This window comes from Pseudophryne corroboree, chromosome 8 (genome assembly GCF_028390025.1).
Source record: "Pseudophryne corroboree isolate aPseCor3 chromosome 8, aPseCor3.hap2, whole genome shotgun sequence".
NCBI classification, from domain to species: Eukaryota; Metazoa; Chordata; class Amphibia; order Anura; family Myobatrachidae; genus Pseudophryne; species Pseudophryne corroboree.
In genome coordinates, this window is record NC_086451.1 from 397,856,023 (window position 1) to 397,877,154 (window position 21,132).

General features: G+C 45.5%; 1 protein-coding gene across 1 annotated transcript in view; it reads left to right on the forward strand.

Moving 5' to 3' along the window:
• The window catches only part of LOC134949882 (cytochrome P450 2A6-like), a 197,654-nt gene that overhangs the window by 120,991 nt on the left and 55,531 nt on the right, over positions 1 to 21,132 (forward strand). The window contains exons 5-7 of the mRNA XM_063938580.1: positions 4,702 to 4,862; positions 11,144 to 11,320; positions 15,545 to 15,686. Of these exons, the coding sequence (XP_063794650.1) occupies positions 4,702 to 4,862; positions 11,144 to 11,320; positions 15,545 to 15,686 (480 nt within the window). The remainder of the gene's footprint in view (positions 1 to 4,701; positions 4,863 to 11,143; positions 11,321 to 15,544; positions 15,687 to 21,132) is intronic.

Consider the following 21,132-nt stretch of genomic DNA (forward strand, 5'->3'; position numbering starts at 1 on the left):
GTGGAGCAGGGCAGGGTCAGGACTATATGACTGTGACAGCCCACTGGGTAGATGTATGGACTCCCGCCGCAAGAACAGCAGCGGCGGCACCAGTAGCAGCATCTCGCAAACGCCAACTCTTTCCTAGGCAGGCTACGCTTTGTATCACCGCTTTCCAGAATACGCACACAGCTGAAAACCTCTTACGGCAACTGAGGAAGATCATCGCGGAATGGCTTACCCCAATTGGACTCTCCTGTGGATTTGTGGCATCGGACAACGCCAGCAATATTGTGTGTGCATTAAATATGGGCAAATTCCAGCACGTCCCATGTTTTGCACATACCTTGAATTTGGTGGTGCAGAATTTTTTAAAAAACGACAGGGGCGTGCAAGAGATGCTGTCGGTGGCCAGAAAAATTGCGGGACACTTTCGGCGTACAGGCACCACGTACAGAAGACTGGAGCACCACCAAAAACTACTGAACCTGCCCTGCCATCATCTGAAGCAAGAAGTGGTAACGAGGTGGAATTCAACCCTCTATATGCTTCAGAGGTTGGAGGAGCAGCAAAAGGCCATTCAAGCCTATACAATTGAGCACGATATAGGAGATGGAATGCACCTGTCTCAAGTGCAGTGGAGAATGATTTCAACGTTGTGCAAGGTTCTGATGCCCTTTGAACTTGCCACACGTGAAGTCAGTTCAGACACTGCCAGCCTGAGTCAGGTCATTCCCCTCATCAGGCTTTTGCAGAAGAAGCTGGAGGCATTGAAGAAGGAGCTAACACGGAGCGATTCCGCTAGGCATGTGGGACTTGTGGATGCAGCCCTTAATTCGCTTAACAAGGATTCACGGGTGGTCAATCTGTTGAAATCAGAGCACTACATTTTGGCCACCGTGCTCGATCCTAGATTTAAAGCCTACCTTGGATCTCTCTTTCCGGCAGACACAGGTCTGCTGGGGTTGAAAGACCTGCTGGTGACAAAATTGTCAAGTCAAGCGGAACGCGACCTGTCAACATCTCCTCCTTCACATTCTCCCGCAACAGGGGGTGCGAGGAAAAGGCTCAGAATTCCGAGCCCACCCGCTGGCGGTGATGCAGGGCAGTCTGGAGCGACTGCTGATGCTGACATCTGGTCCGGACTGAAGGACCTGCCAACGATTACGGACATGTCGTCTACTGTCACTGCATATGATTCTCTCAACATTGATAGAATGGTGGAGGATTATATGAGTGACCGCATCCAAGTAGGCACGTCACACAGTCCGTACTTATACTGGCAGGAAAAAGAGGCAATTTGGAGGCCCTTGCACAAACTGGCTTTATTCTACCTAAGTTGCCCTCCCACAAGTGTGTACTCCGAAAGAGTGTTTAGTGCCGCCGCTCACCTTGTCAGCAATCGGCGTACGAGGTTACATCCAGAAAATGTGGAGAAGATGATGTTCATTAAAATGAATTATAATCAATTCCTCCGCGGAGACATTGACCAGCAGCAATTGCCTCCACAAAGTACACAGGGAGCTGAGATGGTGGATTCCAGTGGGGACGAATTGATAATCTGTGAGGAGGGGGATGTACACGGTGATATATCGGAGGGTGAAGATGAGGTGGACATCTTGCCTCTGTAGAGCCAGTTTGTGCAAGGAGAGATTAATTGCTTCTTTTTTGGGGGGGTCCAAACCAACCCGTCATATCAGTCACAGTCGTGTGGCAGACCCTGTCACTGAAATGATGGGTTGGTTAAAGTGTGCATGTCCTGTTTTGTTTATACAACATAAGGGTGGGTGGGAGGGCCCAAGGATAATTCCATCTTGCACCTCTTTTTTCTTTTCTTTTTCTTTGCATCATGTGCTGATTGGGGAGGGTTTTTTGGAAGGGACATCCTGCGTGACACTGCAGTGCCACTCCTAGATGGGCCCGGTGTTTGTGTCGGCCACTAGGGTCGCTAATCTTACTCACACAGCTACCTCATTGCGCCTCTTTTTTTCTTTGCGTCATGTGCTGTTTGGGGAGGGTTTTTTGGAAGGGACATCCTGCGTGACACTGCAGTGCCACTCCTAGATGGGCCCGGTGTTTGTGTCGGCCACTAGGGTCGCTAATCTTACTCACACAGTCAGCTACCTCATTGCGCCTCTTTTTTTCTTTGCGTCATGTGCTGTTTGGGGAGGGTTTTTTGGAAGGGCCATCCTGCGTGATACTGCAGTGCCACTCCTAGATGGGCCCGGTGTTTGTGTCGGCCACTAGGGTCGCTAATCTTACTCACACAGCTACCTCATTGCGCCTCTTTTTTTCTTTGCGTCATGTGCTGTTTGGGGAGGGTTTTTTGGAAGGGCCATCCTGCGTGACACTGCAGTGCCACTCCTAGATGGGCCCGGTGTTTGTGTCGGCCACTAGGGTCGCTAATCCTACTCACACAGCTACCTCATTGCGCCTCTTTTTTTCTTTGCGTCATGTGCTGTTTGGGGAGGGTTTTTTGGAAGGGACATCCTGCGTGACACTGCAGTGCCACTCCTAGATGGGCCCGGTGTTTGTGTCGGCCACTAGGGTCGCTTATCTTACTCACACAGCGACCTCGGTGCAAATTTTAGGACTAAAAATAATATTGTGAGGTGTGAGGTATTCAGAATAGACTGAAAATGAGTGTAAATTATGGTTTTTGAGGTTAATAATACTTTGGGATCAAAATGACCCCCAAATTCTATGATTTAAGCTGTTTTTTAGTGTTTTTGGAAAAAAACACCCGAATCCAAAACACACCCGAATCCGACAAAAATAATTCGGTGAGGTTTTGCCAAAACGCGTTCGAACCCAAAACACGGCCGCGGAACCGAACCCAAAACCAAAACACAAAACCCGAAAAATTTCAGGCGCTCATCTCTAGTAAAAACACCAAAAACGGGGGTTTTACTGCATTTTCCCTTTACTACATCTCACCCACTGAAACAAGCCAGCCTCCCCCTTTTACTCTACTCAGTCTCCCACCTTTCACTGCCTCTCAGCCTGCTCCCCCTTCATTCTGTGCCTTAGCCCTTCACTCTGTGTCTCTCAGCCTGCTCCCCTTCACTCTGAGCCTCTCAGCCTGCTCCACCTTCACTCTGAGCCTCTCAGCCTGCTCCACCTTCACTCTGAGCCTCTCAGCCTGTTCCCCTTCACACAGTGTCTCTCAGTCTGCCCCCTTCACTCTGAGCCTCTCAGCCTGCTCCACCTTCACTCTGAGCCTTTCAGCCTGCTGCACCTTCACTCTGAGCCTCTCAGCCCGCTCCCCCTTCAGTCTGTATCTCAGCATGTCCCCATTCACTCTGTGCCTCTCAGCCTGCTCCCCCTTCTCTCTTAGCCTCTCATCCTGCTCCCACTTAATTCTGTATCTCTCAGCCTGCTCTCCTTTCACTCTGAGCCTCAGCCTGCCCACCTTCATTCTGTGCATCCCCCCTATACTCTGAGCCTATCAGCATGCTCCCCCCTTTACTCTGTGTCTCAGCCTGCCATCCTTCATTCTGTGCCTCGCTCCTTCCCTCTGAGCCTCTCAGCCTGCTCCCCCTTCACTTTATGTCTCTCAGCCTACTCTCCTTCCCTCTGAGCCTCTCAGCCTGCTCCCCCTTCACGCTATGTCTCTCAGCCTACTCCCCTTCCCTCTGAGCCTCTCAGCCTGCTCCCCTTCACACTATGTCTCAGGCTGCCACCCTTCATTCTCTGCCTCACCCCTTCACTTTGTGCATTTAAGCCTGTTCCCCCTTCACTCTGTGTCTCTCAGCCTGCTCCCCCTTCACTCTGAGCCTCTCAGCCTGCCCCCCTACATTCTGTGTCTCACCCCTTCACTCTGTGCCTCTCAGCCTGCTCCTCCTTCACTCTGTGTCTTTCAGAATGCTCCCCTTTACTCTGAGCCTCTCAGCCTGCTCCCCCTTCACTCTGTCTCTCTCAGCTGGCTCCATCTTCACTCTGAGCCTCTCAGCCTTTTTCCCCCTTCACTCTGTGTATCAACCTGCCCCCCTTCATTCTGTGACTCACCCCTTCACTTCATTCTGTGCCTTTCAGCATGGTCCCCCTTTCACTAAGTTTGTCTCTTCCTGCTCCCCCTTCACTCAGTGCCTCTCAGCCTCCCCCTTCACTCAGTGCTTCTCAGCCTCCCCCTTCACTCTGCCTCTCATCCTGCCCCCCCCCTTGATGTGTCTCTCAACATCCTTCCACTCTTTCTCCGCTCTCCCCCCTTTGGTCACTGGTAGACGCACTCACCTGTATAACTGTGAGCCAGCAGACAGTGACGGAGGCTAGACAGGCGCCATTTTTTTGAGGCGCTGGCAGGAAGTCAGACAAGGCAGGGAGGAAGGCCGTGATGAAATGCCGATGTCTGCGTGTGGGAGGTGGCGGTAAAGGCAAGTATGGGTGTAGACTGTCAGCAGCGGCGGGCCACAGGAGCTGCATCAGGGAGAAGAGCCGCATGCTGCTTGAGAGCCGCGGGTTGGCCACCGCTGCTTTAGTAGATTAAACGTTTTCATATTGAGGTGTATAATTATAATATCATCACTTGTGCAATTAATTACAATTTTGTCACCTTTTTCATACTTGCCAATCAATCAACTTATTGATTAACCAAGCATCCCATACCTCAGCTTCACTGGTCCATAGTAAATTGCTAGGTGGCATTCTAATAAATAGTGAGTATATCTTAATAATGAAAACTAACCTCATATTCTAGTAAATTACACTTTTTCATATGTTTAGAGCAACCGTATGACCCATGCAACACTCTGACCTGTGCTGGCTCTAATATTATGTCAAATATACTGCTTGGATCACGCCATGACTACAGTGACAAGAAGTGGATGAAAATTCTTCAAGATTCAGTTGCTGCTTTTCATATCATCTCATCGAAGTGGGGTCAGGTGAGGAGGGCTTTTTGCAACTAACATTTTTTAATATATATTGTTGACTATAAAGAAGATATTCATGCAAACACAAAATTAAGGTGACATATTTATTTGGGTATACAGTCATCATGTCCACATTTCAAACATCAACAATCATAATCTTGATACCACCACATTGTTGAATGTTGACATGGATGGGAGGTTAGGTTAGGCTTCAGGAGAGAAGGGTTAAAGTAAAGCTGCAGGAGGGGAGGCTAAGGTTGGACTGTGGGAGGGGAGGTTAGGCAGAGCCGGCCCTAACCAATATGATGCCCTAGGCAAAATTTTGCCTGGTGCCTCCTAGCACCACCGCTGGTTCCGCCTCTGACCTTGCACCTCTTTCCCAGCACCATCACCCCTCACCTATAGCAGTCCTTATTTTGGTGTTTGTACACCCTATATTTTAAATAGGAACAGTTCGCACATTTGGAGCACAGCCCAAAAAGGGGGGTGTTTTTGCTGGCATGGGGCATGGCCACACAATAGTAACCCCAATTCCAATTACGCCACACAGTACTGCAACTTTATTCACATTTGATCATGCGATAGTGTCCATAATTCATATTACATCCCACAGTAGTATCACTTTACCTTATAAATGTTACTCCTCACAGTAGAGCCCCTTATTCACATTACATCACACTGAATTGCTCCTTATTCACATTACACCACACTCTATTGCTCTTTATTCACATTAGATGACACAGTAGTGCCCTTTCTATATGCAACGTTACATAGTAGAGCACCTTATACACATAATGCCACACATTAGTAATGCATTTATACACCTAATTCCACACAGTAATGGCCCTTACACATATGAGACACCTTATTGTCCTTATAAATATAATGCGTCTTACACATTATGACAACCTTTATTAATGCCCTTTTACACATAATGTCCCTTACACATATGCCACACATTATTAATGCCCTTATACACATAATGACACACATAGTGCCCCCTACACATTTGCTGCACATTATTAGTGCCCTTATACACATAATAACACACATAGTGCCCCTTACACATATGTTGAACATTATTAATGCATATTTACATGACACACATAATGCTCCTTACACATATTCCGAACACTACTGCACAACCAACCCACTCACATGCACATAGCACTCACACTGCCACTAACACTGTGACCTCTGCCTTTACTTGGATACAGATGTGTCCTCATAAATCTTGCCTCAGTGCTAACGTAGGGCACACCTTTTTTTATGCTATGTGGCTAGGATCACAAGCAGCTTCTGCTGATTAAAATGATATGCAGCATGCCTTTATACTGTGTGAGACTGGCTGTATCTGCATATGAAATGCTACACACAGAATATAGGCATGCCGCAAATCATTTTAGTCAGCAGAAGCTGTTGATGCCCCTAGGCATATCAAATGCCCTAGGCAATTGCCTAGTTTGCCTATGCCTATGGCCGGCTCTGAGGTTAGGGCTAGGCTTTAGGAGTGGAGGGTTAGGGTTAAGATGCGGGAGGAGAGACTAAGGTTAGGCTGTGGGACGGGAGGCTAAGGTTAGACTGTGGGAGGAGAGGTTAGGGTTAGGCTTTCGGGAGTGGAGGGTTAGGGATAGGTTGCGGGAGGTAAGGCTAAAGTTAGGCTTTGGGGGAGGATTAGTATAGAGTTAGGGGGTTTTGTTACCACCAGAACCGCTGCAGGATCAGCCAGAAGTCACCCAGAAAACACAGCTGGAGCAGCAGGACCTGCTAACCAGGTAAGTCACCATTGGAACGCCAGGAACATTTTGTCAAGTTTAATCATGTTAACATCTCATCAGTAAATACATGATGAATGTCAATGTGATCAATGTCAACATGCCAAGCATGTCCACATTATGACCATTAAGACATCCTACTTCTACTTCTCAGATGGGTGTTGATACAACAGTGAACATATGACTGAGAGTGCAGAACCACAACCAAAATCAAATCACGAGGGTCAGCGCACTGGTATCCGGTCTCTAGGTCGACCACATTTAGGTCAACAATGTCTAACTTGGTTACTAGGTCAACATGACAAAAGGTCGACATGAGCTTTTCACAATTTTTTTTACATTTTCCAACTTTTTCATACTGTACAATCCACGTGGACTACAATCGTGCATTGCGAGGGGACACTGTGCACTAATTGGGGTTCCTGGTCACTCTACGGAGAAAACAACTAACAGATAAAAAAAAAAAACTCATGTCGACCTTTAGTCATGTCGACCTTGTTCATGTTGACCTAATTCTCCCGTCTACATATTTTGGGTGTCGACCCACTTACTGTTGATCAATAGTGGTTGACCTAGACACTGTCGACCTAAGTGTGGTTGACCCTATGATCCACATCCGGCGCAGTTCTAAGTAATACAGTGTACATGCATGAATACAGTATATGCTCTTTACAAATGAATGGACTACACAAAGCTGTAACTAGACTTTTTGGTGCCCTGTGCCAGAGAGAAAATTGGCGCCCTACTTATTGAGCTATTTGATCCTGCATACACTAGAACACTATAAGAAGCTACTGGTACTTTGTAAAAAGTAATAATCAGCATTGCAATTGAGCAGATCTATGTAGTGTGCAGCCACACATCCAATCTCTTGCTGCCACACACTTAATAGGTCTGATCAGCTGCAGTGCTGATCACTTTTTCAGAAAGTACAAGGTAAGCTTCAAATAGTTAGAATTTTCTAGCTTCCTGCGTAAGGGCAGATAGCTCAATTAATAGATTGTCTGACTGCAATACCACAGGCAATGGGTTCAAATCCAGGGTATGTCCGCATCTTGAAATGTAATAAAGGACAGTGTGAATGAATAACAGAAATCTCAAGTTGAGTTCATGAATATTGAGGTGGTCTTCAGGTTGCCGGCGGTCGGGGTCCCGGCGACCAGTATACCGATGCCGGAATCACGACCGCTGGCATACCAACATGTTTTCTCCCTCTTGGGGGTCCACGACCCCCCCTGGAGAGAGAATAGATACCGTGCCCGCAGCGAGCCCGCAAGGGGCTCATTTGCTCTCACCCACCTGTCGGTATGCCGGCAGTTGCGATTCCGGCGCTGGTATGCGGGTCACCGGGACCCCGTCTGCCGGCAAACCATACTACACCCGAATATTGTATAGGTATTAATGACAGAAGGGGTCAGTGTAGGAAACAGGGGCGGTCAGGAGATGCTGGTCTTCACAAAGGGTGGAAGCTGCAAGTGAAAGTAATTAAAACAAGTGTTGCCAACAGTGCCCCTACCCTGCAGCGCTTTGTGCGGTGCCACCTTTGCACACACCTAGTTACGGCCCTGGGAATACAGTATACAGTATTTGCTGTCTGCTTTTTTCCAGTGGCGTAAGTTCATCCCAGTTGTCCGGAGGCAAGATAAATATTGGTGCCCCTCCATATATAGATAAATATATATATATATATATATATATATTTATATATATACAGTGGGGATTGAAAGTTTGGGCACCCCAGGCAAAAATTCATTTTAATGTGCAAAAATAAGCCAAGGAAAGATGGAAAAATCTCCAAAAGGCATCAAATGACAGATTTGACATTCTTATAACATGTCAAAAAAAGTTTGATTTTATTTCCATCATTTACACTTTCAAAAGAACAGAAAACAAACAATGGCATCTGCAAAAGTTTAGGCACCCTGCAGAGTTAATACCTTGTACTGCCCCCTTTGGCAAGTATCACAGCTTGTAAACACTTTTTGTAGCCAGCCAAGAGTCTTTCAATTCTTGTTTGAGGTATCTTTGCCTATTCTTCCTTACAAAAGTCTTCCATTTCTTTGAGATTCCTGGGCTGTCTGTGACGCACTGCTCTTTTAAGGTCTATCCATAGATTTTCAATTATATTGAGGTCAGGAGATTGTGAAGACCATGGCAAAACCTTCAGTTTACACCTCTTGATGTAATCCACCGTGGATTTTGAGGTGTGTTTAGGATCATTATCCATTTGTAGAAGCCAGCCTCTCTTTAACTTCAGCTTTTTCACAGATGGCATCAAGTTAGACTCCAAAATTTTCTGGAATCTTATTGAATCCATTTTTCCTTCTACTCGTGAAATGTTCCCTGTGCCACTGGCTGGAATACAACCCCAAAGCATGATTGATCCAGCCCCATGCTTAACAGTTGGACAGAGGTTCTTTTCATTAAATTCTGTGCCCTTCCTTCTCCAAACGTACCTTTGCTCATTCCGGCCAAAAAGTTTGATTTTAACCTCATCGGTCCACAGAACTTTATTCCAAAATGCATCAGGCTTGTCTATATGTTCATTTGCAAACTTCAAACGCTGATTTTTGTGGTGAGGACGTAGAAGAGGTTTTCTTCTGATGATTCTACCATGAAGACCATATTTGTACAAGTATCTCTTTATAGTGGAATAGTGTACCACAACTCCAGTGTCTGCCAGATCTTCCTGGAGGGATCGTGCAGTCAAACGTGGATTTTGACTTGCTTTACTCACAATCCTGCGAGCTGTTCTGTCTGATATTTTTCTTGGTCTTCCAGATCTTGCTTTAACTTCCACTGTTCCTGATGACTACCATTTCTTAAAAACAATCCGAACAGAGGATATGGGCATCTGATAACGCTTTGCTATCTTCTTATAGCCTTTCACCTGCTTTGTGAGCATCAACTATTCTCAGTTTCAGTATTCTACACAACTGCTTAGAGGAACCCATGGTGCTGATTGTTGGAGCAAAGTCAGATGAGTCTGGGCTTTTAAAACCTTTGAGATTGACATCACCTGGTCTTTCCAGACGATGATTGAGAACAATCCATGACACTGACAGGTCTCAGCTGTCCAAAGGGGGCAGTACAAGGTATTAACTCTGCAGGGTGCCCAAACTTTTGCAGATGACATTTTTTGTTTTCTGTTCTTTTGAAAATGTAAATGATGGAAATAAAATCAAACTTTTTTTGACATGTTATAAGAATGTCTAATCTGCAATTTGATGCCTTTTGGAGATTTTTCCATTTTCCTTGGCTTCTTTTTGCACATTAAAATGAATTTTTGCCTGGGGTGCCCAAACTTTCAATCCCTACTGTGTGTGTATATATATATATATATATATATATATATATATATATATATATATATAAGTCACACATTTAGTAGTTATACACAGGATTAGAACTCATGGCCTGTTACACGGATGGCAGACACCTTATGCTGGGTACACACTTATGGATATATCTGCAGATAAATTGATCTGCAGATATATCTATAGACGGACTCGGCAGTGTGTTGTGCATACACACTGTCCGATCCATCATGACTAACGTCATGAACTGGGCGGGCATTTACATGCGCCCGCCTAGTTGTGCTGTTAATCACCTCTGGCGTCTGCAGCAAGTGTACGGGTGGTCAGATGCGCCAATATATTGTTAGATATATCAGACGTCAGCTGTGCTGCAGGGCTGACGTGATAAGTCTGTGAATGACGGCGTTCACAGACATATCGCTCGTACACAATGGTCGATGGGCAAGCAATAGATCAGCCATTCAATAGAATGGTCGATATATCGGCCAGTGTATACCCAGCATTACTGACCAAGCGATTTCCTCCTACGTAGGAAGGCTACAGATTCGAATTATATGAAGCTACTAAGAATTGTCAATTCAAAACCATTGCAACTAGGCAGATCTATGTAGTGTGCAGCCACACACTACATAGATCTGAGTCACTCTCAATGCTTATTATTTCTCTGACAATTAGTTTACAAGTGTCATACACATGATTAGAACCCACAACCTATTACAATGGAAGCAGTCCCTTACTGTTGGAGCTATTTACTCCTCTATAAGAAGCATGATAATTCTAACTATATGAAGTTACGTGCAATTGTCAGAGAATTAACGTCATATAGTCAGAATTCTCATGCTTCCTATAGTGGAGCAAATAGGTCCATCAGAAAGGTGTTTGCTTCCAGTGTAATAGGTTGTGGGTTCTAATCTTGGCTATGACACTTTTAAAATATGCATCTACAGTATAATAAAGAGGGTGTAACTTGTAAGGTGCAGGAAGTAGTGGGGGATTCGACCATGGAAGAGATAGCGATGGCTGTCAATTAACTTACAATATTTGAATGGTGTCACTGAACACGGAACGGAAGGAGAGGTGCCCCCCTACAGAGCAGGAGCCCTGCGGCAGCCGACTCCGCTGCCTCCCACAGTTATGCCTCTGCTGTTTTCTATTGCTTCATTGACTCATGTTAACAGTTTGTAATTCCTTTCTTCTGCAGATATATGATATGTTTCCTAAGATCATGCAGTATTTACCTGGACCCCATGAGAAAATATTTACTCTTCTCAAACCGCTTAAAAATTATATGAAGGAGAACCTCAGGTCTCACCAGGAGACACTGGATCCTGCCTGTCCACGAGATTTTGCAGATTGCTTCCTCATCAGAATGAAACAGGTCAGGCAATACAAAGACAATACATAGAACAAAACAAAAGTTCACAAATCATACTTCAGTCTCTTTTTTTGCAGATGCTTTAAAAACTAACCGAATAGATAGCTATTGTTTACTCAGGCAACTTCATAGAAGAAATCAAATGCTATTTGCACAAACAATGTTGTGCACACTACACTTCTGTTCAAAATTTGATTCTCGTGTTTATGTTTACGATTAGTGTAAAAATTAGTGTTGTTAAATATTTAAAAATGTTTTTAATACATTCAAATAAATGAAAGTATTTTGAAATGTATTCTATTTGATGTGTAAACACTACAGGGCCTAAAACTCAGAGTTACACACAATGACGCTGGTCATGGGGTTAAGCGAAAAACTCCAAGAGTGCATACATAACTCTAGTGTTTCCCAACTTCGGTCCTCAGGGCACTATAAACAGTCCAGGTTTTAGTGATAGCTATGCTAGAGCCAGGTGGTTAAATCAAAATAACCGAGGCAATAATTAAGTCACCTGTGCTTAAGTATCCTTATAACCTGGAGTGTTATACCTCTTTTCCACTAGAAGTCTCGAGTCTGACCCGGGATTTGGAACACAGTTCCAAGCCAGGTCAGACCCGAGATAGACCCATTTTCCACAATGGTGCCGACCCCGGAAAATCCCGGGTCGGCGTCGTTTACACTGCACCCGGGTGCAGTGTCTTCTGGCCGATGCTTGGAGATGACGTCATCTCAAAGCGCTGGGAAAACTGGCAGAGCGGGACCCTGGGGGCATGGCCTCAGTCCCATTAGGCCATGCCCCCACAGTGATGCTACCCACCGTCAGGCTGGGGGCAAGCCCAGCACTCTGGAAGCGGCTGCGCTGCCCCCAGCCTCCTGCACACACTGTCCCGGCCAGCGCTGCTTTCTGCATAGCAGGACAGACAGCACTGACAGCATGCACTGTCCCGACTGCCCGCGGGACACTGTGGTCAGGGAGGTATGGGCTCTTAACATGCTGTAAACGGGTCGGATGACCCGAGTAACCCGTTTACACTACACCCTTACCCGGGTCATTCCTGGGTCCAACCCAGGTAGCTACCTGTGTAGGATTCTCGGGTCACTTGACCCAAGTTTTTTCCACTACTAAAAAACCCGGGTAAATGCGAGCAAAAACTCTGTTTTTTTGAGTACATGGAAAAGGGGTATTAGTGTGCCTTGAGGACCTTTGTTGGGAATTCCTGCATTACAGAGTGTAGACACAGAGACGCTGTTGTAACTGAGATTCACAGTAACATAGCAGTGCTGCACATTACTGGGCTGTGAGTTGGAGGTAGCTAAACAGACACATGGAGATGGTCCATCTTATGGGCACATCATGGGCATGACTTGGTTGTGTCGCTGAAGTGTTTGCATATACAGGTGCTCAATCATTCACTTTGGAGGCAATTCTGAAATGGAATAACCGCACCTGTCATAGGGCTCTTGTGAGTTTAAATGGTGTGACCGATGGTGGCATCTAAAGATGAAGCAGGTATTATTGCAGCATCTGCAAACTCTCATAGTCCTTGCATATGCCTGTATGTACTGTGGCAATATCACCAAAGATGGTGCTGATGAGCAGATGATTCAGTGTGTGGTTGGAGAAATCCACGCACACAAGGAACAAAAAGGGTGTGTGATCATGGCTAAAGGCTGCCCTGAGGAGACAGAGCCCAGTTGGGCTGAAGCAGTCAGACAGTCGGGATACATTTAATATCCCTGCTGTCAAGATTCCGGTGACAAAATCCCGACACCTGCCAGAACATCAACGCCGGAATCCAGAAAACCTCATATAAAGCCAGGATACCAAAGGTAAGTATACAGGGGATTGTTAGGATTAGTCTGCGGGGGGGAAGGGGGTGGAACTTTACTAGACATACGCAGGTTTACGTTTAGGCTGCAGGGTGGGGTGAGGGTTAGGTTTAGGCACTTACCGGGGAGGATAGGGTTAGGCACTCATGTGGGAGGTTAGGGTTAGGCTGCGGTCACAATGGGTTAGGGGATTAGGGGGTGAATAAGAATACATAACATCATTGGGATGCCAGGGTCGGTATTCTGAGTACCGGCATACCGTGCGCCAGGATATTCTACCGAACCCAGACAGTCCAGCTACGACTGCAGTCAGAGACCAGTGTGTGCTTAGAAGCCACTGGAGACTAGGAAGCTGCATTTTTACCTGCAGAGACAGGGAGAACCAGGATACCCTGAGTCTGCATTTGGGAAGCTGTGGTAGATAGCCAAGCCAGGCCGGAGTGTGTCATATCCCTGTACGTAGCAGGCAAGACTGGGAAATTTTGTGAGTTTCTGAGAGACAATTGTGTTGCAGACTAGCCCCGTACACTGATATCTCTGCCCCCCCATTAACCCTTCACAACACACACATACTATACTGTAACACACACACACACACACACACACACACACACACACACGCACACATGAAATTGGTGTAGCCCTGCCAGTTGTGACTGCAGGAACTTTGCTTGGGGTTATGATAGAGGACTCTCCTTTGGTCGGTGAAGTGGGAATCCCTGCCTGGACAGTTCTGCACAGGGCTGCTGTTAGGGAGGCCTGGCAGCGCAAGCAGTTGGTGCTAAGTGGACCGACATGCAACTGCACGATGCATTGCAGGGGTCTCCTGAGATAGCCTGCTTGATGAAAGCTGCGCTACCTGGGACAGAGAACCATACACTGACACAGTGGCTGAGCAGTGCTTGAGCGGGAGCCGACACTGCTTTGAACCTTGAGGCAGCAGTGGTGAAGCAGTGAACTGTGGAGGCCGAGTGGCGCTTCCGGGAGTCATTGTGACTACTCTCTGGTGCCGGGATTTAGTACTGGGACTTCATGAGAGAGATTGGCAGGCAGCAGCATCAACATGACTGAACAGGACAGCCCACAAGAGGTGGTGGTGGTGGGGGAGTTTGGGGAATGCTATCAGCTTTCAGTCCATGGAGGGGTGGAGTCTGCCATGGGTCCACTAAACCCATAAAAAGAGACGGCACTGCCTGATCCTTGGCGCCCCACTGAATGTTGGGGCTTTGTTTAGTTGTCTCCTTTGTCCCCCCTTGTCACCGGGCCTGACTTGCTCCCCATATAGAGAGGGGACAAACAGTGAGATAGTTCCCTATATGGACTAGACATTTGTTGTTTTTCCCTACTGCTGACAACAGTAAAGCACTACTTGCTTTATTTACCCAGAAAGCTGTGTGTGGACTCTGATTAAGCACCTAGACCATGGCTCTGTGTGGAGTTTGTATATTCTCCCCGTACTTGCGTGGGTTTCCTCCGGGTACTCCGGTTTCCTCCCACAAACCAAAAATATACTGGTAGGTTCAATGGATCCCAACACAATTAACCCTAGCGTGAATGTGTGTACATGTGGTAGGGAATAGATTGTAAGCTCCACTGGGGCAGGGACTGATGTGAATGGCCAAGTTTTCTCTGTAAAGCGCTGCGGAATATGTGTGCGCTATATAAATAACTGGTAATAAATAAATAAATAAATAAATAAATAGACAATGCACCAATATACACATCTTTCCAGCTAACCACCCCAGGTCATCATAGTATGTACATGTACACCAAGGAATGACTTCCTAGCAGCATTTGTACAGTATAAAGTTGTGGATGGGTGACCATCAAAGACACAGATGGCCACATCTTTGTCCACCTCTGAGTAAGGCCCTACAGTGTGCAAAGTGTCTTAAACTTAGACATACTGTAACTGTTGGTAATTCAGCTAATTATGTTTTGCAATATTTTTAAATAATGGAGAGTTTTTGCAGTTTTGTAATAATATATCGTTTAACTAAAGCAAAGGCATTGCTGACAATTTAACTACACAATATGACTTTTTAGTAGACAAACACAGAAAAGTATTTAGAAACGTGAATATTGAATTTGCAACTTGACATTATTTTCTGTGGTTCACGATATGGTGTTACAGTATATTTCGCTGTCTTTCACTGTTGGGAAAAACAATACAGAAGCACAAAATGCTATACAGTAGCTTCTTATTCAAATGAGCACAAATGGAACAATTTAATGCACTGCAGTTTTTATACAACTTGCTTTTATAACCCCAACCTGCCTGTTATAAACATAAATCTTCACTGCAATAGCTAAAAATATTTATAAAAAATCTACTTGAACGTGTTAGCCAAACACTACTCAAGGAAAATTCATGTTGGTCTTTGTTTATCTTCGCAGGAAGAGAAGACTCTCAAAACTCCTTTCAATATGGCAAACCTCTTGGAATCTGTATTTGACATGTTTTTAGGGGGATCTCAGAGCACTGCAATTACAGTGAACTTCGGTTTCTTGATACTGATAAAGTACCCTGAGCTACAAGGTAAATCATTAACCTGGGGAGGCATTTGACAGCTGGCTGTCAGGTTCCCGGCGCACAGCCTATCGGCGCCGGAATCCCGTCAGCCAGCATACCGGCGACTATTCTTCCTCTTGGGGGGTCCACAACCACCCTGGAGGGAGAATAAATAGCGTGGCGCGCCATTGTGCCTGCCGCATAGCGAGTGCAGCGAGCCCACAAGGGGTTCTTATGCACTGGCCCCGCTGCTGGCATGCTGACTGTCGAGATCCTGGCGCCGGTATGCTTGGCGCCAGGATCCCGAGCGCCAGCATACCGTAGTAGATCCATTAACTTGTAATGTTACACAATTATAGTATAAGAGAAGAACGAGTTCATACTGTTCAAATGGTTCTCTCCATCTTCATGTTGCTGTTATAAATGGTATCCGGTCTCTAGGATGACCACACTTAGGTCGACATGCATTAGGTCAACCACTATTGGTTCGACATGCATTTGGTCAACATGGTTTCTAGGTCAACATGGTTACCAGGTTGACATGTTTTAGGTCGACATGACAAAACATTTACATTAATTTTTCACAATTTTATTCATTTTTACAACTTTTCATATCGTACGATCCACGTGGACTACAACTGGGAACGAGCCATGCGAGGGAACACGGTGTACTAATTGCGGTTCCCAGTCACTCTACGAAGAAACGACACAATTTTTTTTAAAAACCCTCATGTCTTCCTTTTGTCATGCCGACCTTGTTCATCTCGACCCCCCAACCACACTTGACCTCCAACCTCCTACACATCACCCCTACATACACACATAATGTTTACTGTATGTGTTTGTGTGTGTATATATATATATATATATATATATATATAAACTGTATCTATCTGTGTGTGTATGTATATATATATATATATATCTATCATTATTACCTCTCCCTGACTTCCCCTCTTGCTCCTTTGTAATCTCCATTACCACTGAGCTGTCCTGCAGGTACAGGGCACATAGCAGAGCAGAGACATCCAGGATGACGCAGAGACAAGAGACAAGGAAGGGAGGGCTGGACTGGTGGAGCATGGCGTCAGCATTGTGACGCCAGCACCAATGGGAGCAGACTAAGTGACCGGTAACTGCTGGGGGATGCTGGTGTGGATTGCCAGTCAATATAATTGGGGGTCTGTTAGAAAAAACTCTCAATAGGTGCTGCTGCCCCATTTTTGAATACCTGATCCTCGGAGCCCCTCTGACTCATGGGGACCAACACAGGTGTACCCCTAGAACCCCCTGTGTAAATCCCTTTAATTCCATTCTAATGCCAAGTGCTGTACCTTATGCTGGCAAATAATATGTAACTTACTAGTTACCAGCCGTCAAAATTGCTCCGTTGGGCGCCATCTAGTGGCTGCCAGTCTACAAAACACTTAACCTCCCCCATAGAGGTGAGGAGCAGCATTAGCATTTTATTACATAGGATTTTGTGTTCTCCACTGTACATTTATTGGGAGCAAGTTAATTAATAATAATTATTCATTGTGATGTTGATGTAAGAAAGTCATAATGATATACATATATTCAGATGGACGCTCAGCAACACACGAAGACAGCTGTGTCTCTGTCAATAGCCGCGACTGCGATCGGAAACGTGATCGCGGAGCTGCAGTATCAAAGAGCTCCTGTAGTTCTCTGCATACACAATGTGGCTAATTCAGATCTGATCGCTGGTCTGTGTTTTCTGCTACCCTGCGATCAGATAGTCACCGCCTACAGAGGAAGGGTAAATCGCTGTGCAAGTGTGCATTCCTATGTGTTGCAGAGCTGCACAAAAATCAGTTTGTGCAGACTCTGCGCAGCCCAGGACTTACTCTTCCAGTGCGATTGAATCCTGCTGATCGGGGCCGTAGCTGACGTCAGACACCCTCCCTGAAAATGCATGAGCCCGCCTGCGTTTTTCCGGATACTCCCTGAAAATGGTCAGTTGCCACCCGCAAATGGGCTCTTCCTGTCAATCACCTTGCGAATGCCCGTGCGACTGGATCCTTCGCACCATCCCATTGCTGACCACCGATGCCCGTTGTAGCTGCCTGATGCACCGAAGCATTGCAGTGCATATGCATGCGCAGTTCTAATTTGATCGCTCGCTTGGTGAAAACGCAAAGCAGCGATCAGATCTGAATTAAGAGCAATGTCCGGAGGGAGCTGCTGGTTGTGTATGCTCAACCACAGCAGCTCCCTCCTTCTTCTTAGTGCCACCAGACCGCTCTAAGCTAACCCTAGGCTGGTATGTATACATGCAGTACTATATGTAAGTTGAAGTGTATGTATGTATGTATGTAAATTATATTTGTGTTTGCTTGTTTGTTTGTTTATGTATGTATGTATGTATGTATGTATGTATGTGTGTTTGTTTTTGGTTGTTTGTGTATGTATAAATTTGTGTGAATATATATTCATTTTCTCCCATGCTTGTGTCCTAATTGGAGGGCACCAAGCGCAATAGACAAGAAGTAGCAGAGGAGTGCCGGCTCTACTACCATTTATGTGTGTGTGTGTTTGTGTATAATATACACACACACAATCACACGGAAAATCCCCAGAGTAAATCTTGCATTTGACCCTGCTCTGCACAGAATTGTTGATGAGGAAAGTTGCTGTGTGACTATTCAATGTATATGTATGTTCAGGCAGAACCATTATGGAAGCTAAATCATGGGATATTTATGACGGGTATACTTTCATAATGTTAGCCCTCATAACGTGGACACAAGTATGTTGACATGGTCTGAATACTGACATTCAGAATATCAACATTGATATTCTGTTGATCATTGATCCAATATGTTGACATTCCCACTGATGACAATAATAGAAGGAACACATGACATTATGTCTATATTGTGAATGTTGACAAGAGAATATAAACAGCTGATGTTTTTATGATTTTAGGGATTGGGTTAGTGTTTAGCTGGGGTTAGGGATAGGATCAGTCATACTCACTCCAGGCCATGTAGCTGCATGCTCAACATGGTATGTGTCTATGTCTACATTATGGAAATGTCAACATTGTGAATGTTGACATGTGACATTGATCTCCCATCAATGTTGACATTCTGGTGTTGACATTGACATTGTGAAGGTCAACATATTCTAACACACAGTGTCCTATCTCCCAACATTGGGGGTAATTCAGAGTTGATCGTAGAGGTGCTCAATGTAGCACATCTATGATAATTTACTCTGACATGCGGGGGGCTGCCCAGCACAGGGCTAGTCCATAACACGTTAGGCCCTGCCCCCCACGCAGGTACAACAGCATCGCACGGCGGCGATGGTTAATTACCTGGCTAGTAGCTCCCAACCTGCTCAGCTCCTCTGCTCTGGCAGGGAGCTACCCGCCACGTCCCAGGTTGCAATGGCTGCGTGTGACGTCACGCAGCCATCGCAGCCTGCCCCCCCAACAGCCCAGACAAGCCTCTGTTGTCCAGACAAGCCCCGCCAATGTCGTTCTAACGCCATTGACATGCCCCCTCCCGCCCTGTGACTACCTCTGCCTGTCAATTAGGCAGGGGCGATCAAACCAGTGAGATGCTTTCACATCTGTGCGTGCAGCCTGCGCATAGTAATTGTGCATAGTAATTCAGACTGCACTGCGCATAGTAATTCAGACTGCACTGCGCATAGTAATTCAGACTGCACTGCGCATAGTAATTGTGCATAGTAATTCAGACTGCACTGCACATAGTAATTCAGAGTGCACTGTGCATAGTAATTCAGACTGCACTGTGCATAGTAATTTAGACTGCACTGCGCATAGTAATTCAGACTGCACTGCGCATAGTAATTGTGCATAGTAATTCAGACTGCACTGCGCATAGTAATTCAGACTGCACTGCGCATAGTAATTTAGACTGCACTGCGCATAGTAATTTAGACTGCACTGCGCATAGTAATTTAGACTGCACTGTGCATAGTAATTCAGACTGCACTGCGCATAGTAATTGTGCATAGCAATTCAGACTGCACTGCACATAGTAATTCAGAGTGCACTGCGCATAGTAATTCAGATGGCACTGCACATAGTAATTCAGACTGCACTGTGCATAGTAATTCAGACTGCACTGTGCATAGTAATTCAGACTGCACTGCGCACAGTAATTGTGCATAGTAATTCAGACTGCACTGCGCATAGTAATTCATACTGCACTGCGCATAGTAATTCAGACTGCACTGCGCATAGTAATTCAGACTGCACTGCACATAGTAATTCAGACTGCACTGCGCATAGTAATTCAGACTGCACTGCGCATAGTAATTGTGCATAGTAATTCAGACTGCACTGCACATAGTAATTCAGACTGCACTGCGCATATTAATTCAGACTGCACTGCGCATAGTAATTCAGACTGCACTGCGCATTGTAATTCAGACTGCACTGTGCATAGTAATTCAGACTGCACTGCACATAGTAATTCAGAGTGCACTGTGCATAGTAACTCAGACTGCACTGTGCATAGTAATTCAGACTGCACTGTGCATAGTAATTGAGACTGCACTGCGCATAGTAATTGTGCATAGTAATTCAGACTGCACAGCACAAAGTAATTCAGACTGCACTGCGCATAGTAATTTAGACTGCACTGCGCATAGTAATTCAGACTGCACTGTGCATAGTAATTTAGACTGCACTGTGCATAGTAATTCAGACTGCACTGCGCATAGTAATTGTGCATAGTAATTTCAGACTGCACTGCACATAGTAATTCAGACTGCACTGCGCATAGTAATTCAGAATGCACTGCGCATAGTAATTCAGACTGCACTGTGCATAGTAATTCAGACTGCACTGTGCATAGTAATTCAGACTGCACTGCGCATAGTAATTGTGCATAGTAATTCAGACTGCACTGCGCATAGTAATTCAGACTGCACTGCGCATAGTAATTCATACTGCACTGCGCATAGTAATTCAGACTGCACTGCGCATAGTAATTCAGACTGCACTGCACATAGTAATTCATACTGCACTGCGCATAGTAATTCAGACTGCACTGCGCATAGTAATTCAGACTGCACTGCACATAGTAATTCAGACTGTACTGTGCATAGTAATTCAGACTGCACTGCGCATAGAAATTGTGCATAGTAATTCAGACTGCACTGCACATAGTAATTCAGAGTGCACTGCGCATAGTAATTCAGACTGCACTGCGCATAGTAATTCAGACTGCACTGTGCATAGTAATTCAGACTACACTGCGTATAGTAATTGTGCACAGTAATTCAGACTGCACAGCACATAGTAATTCAGACTGTACTGCGCACAGTAATTCAGACTGCACTGCGTATAGTAATTCAGACTGCACTGCGCATAGTAATTCAGACTGCACTACGCATAGTAATTCAGACTGCACTGTGCATAGTAATTCAGACTGCACTGCGCATAGTAATTGTTCATAGTAATTCAGACTGC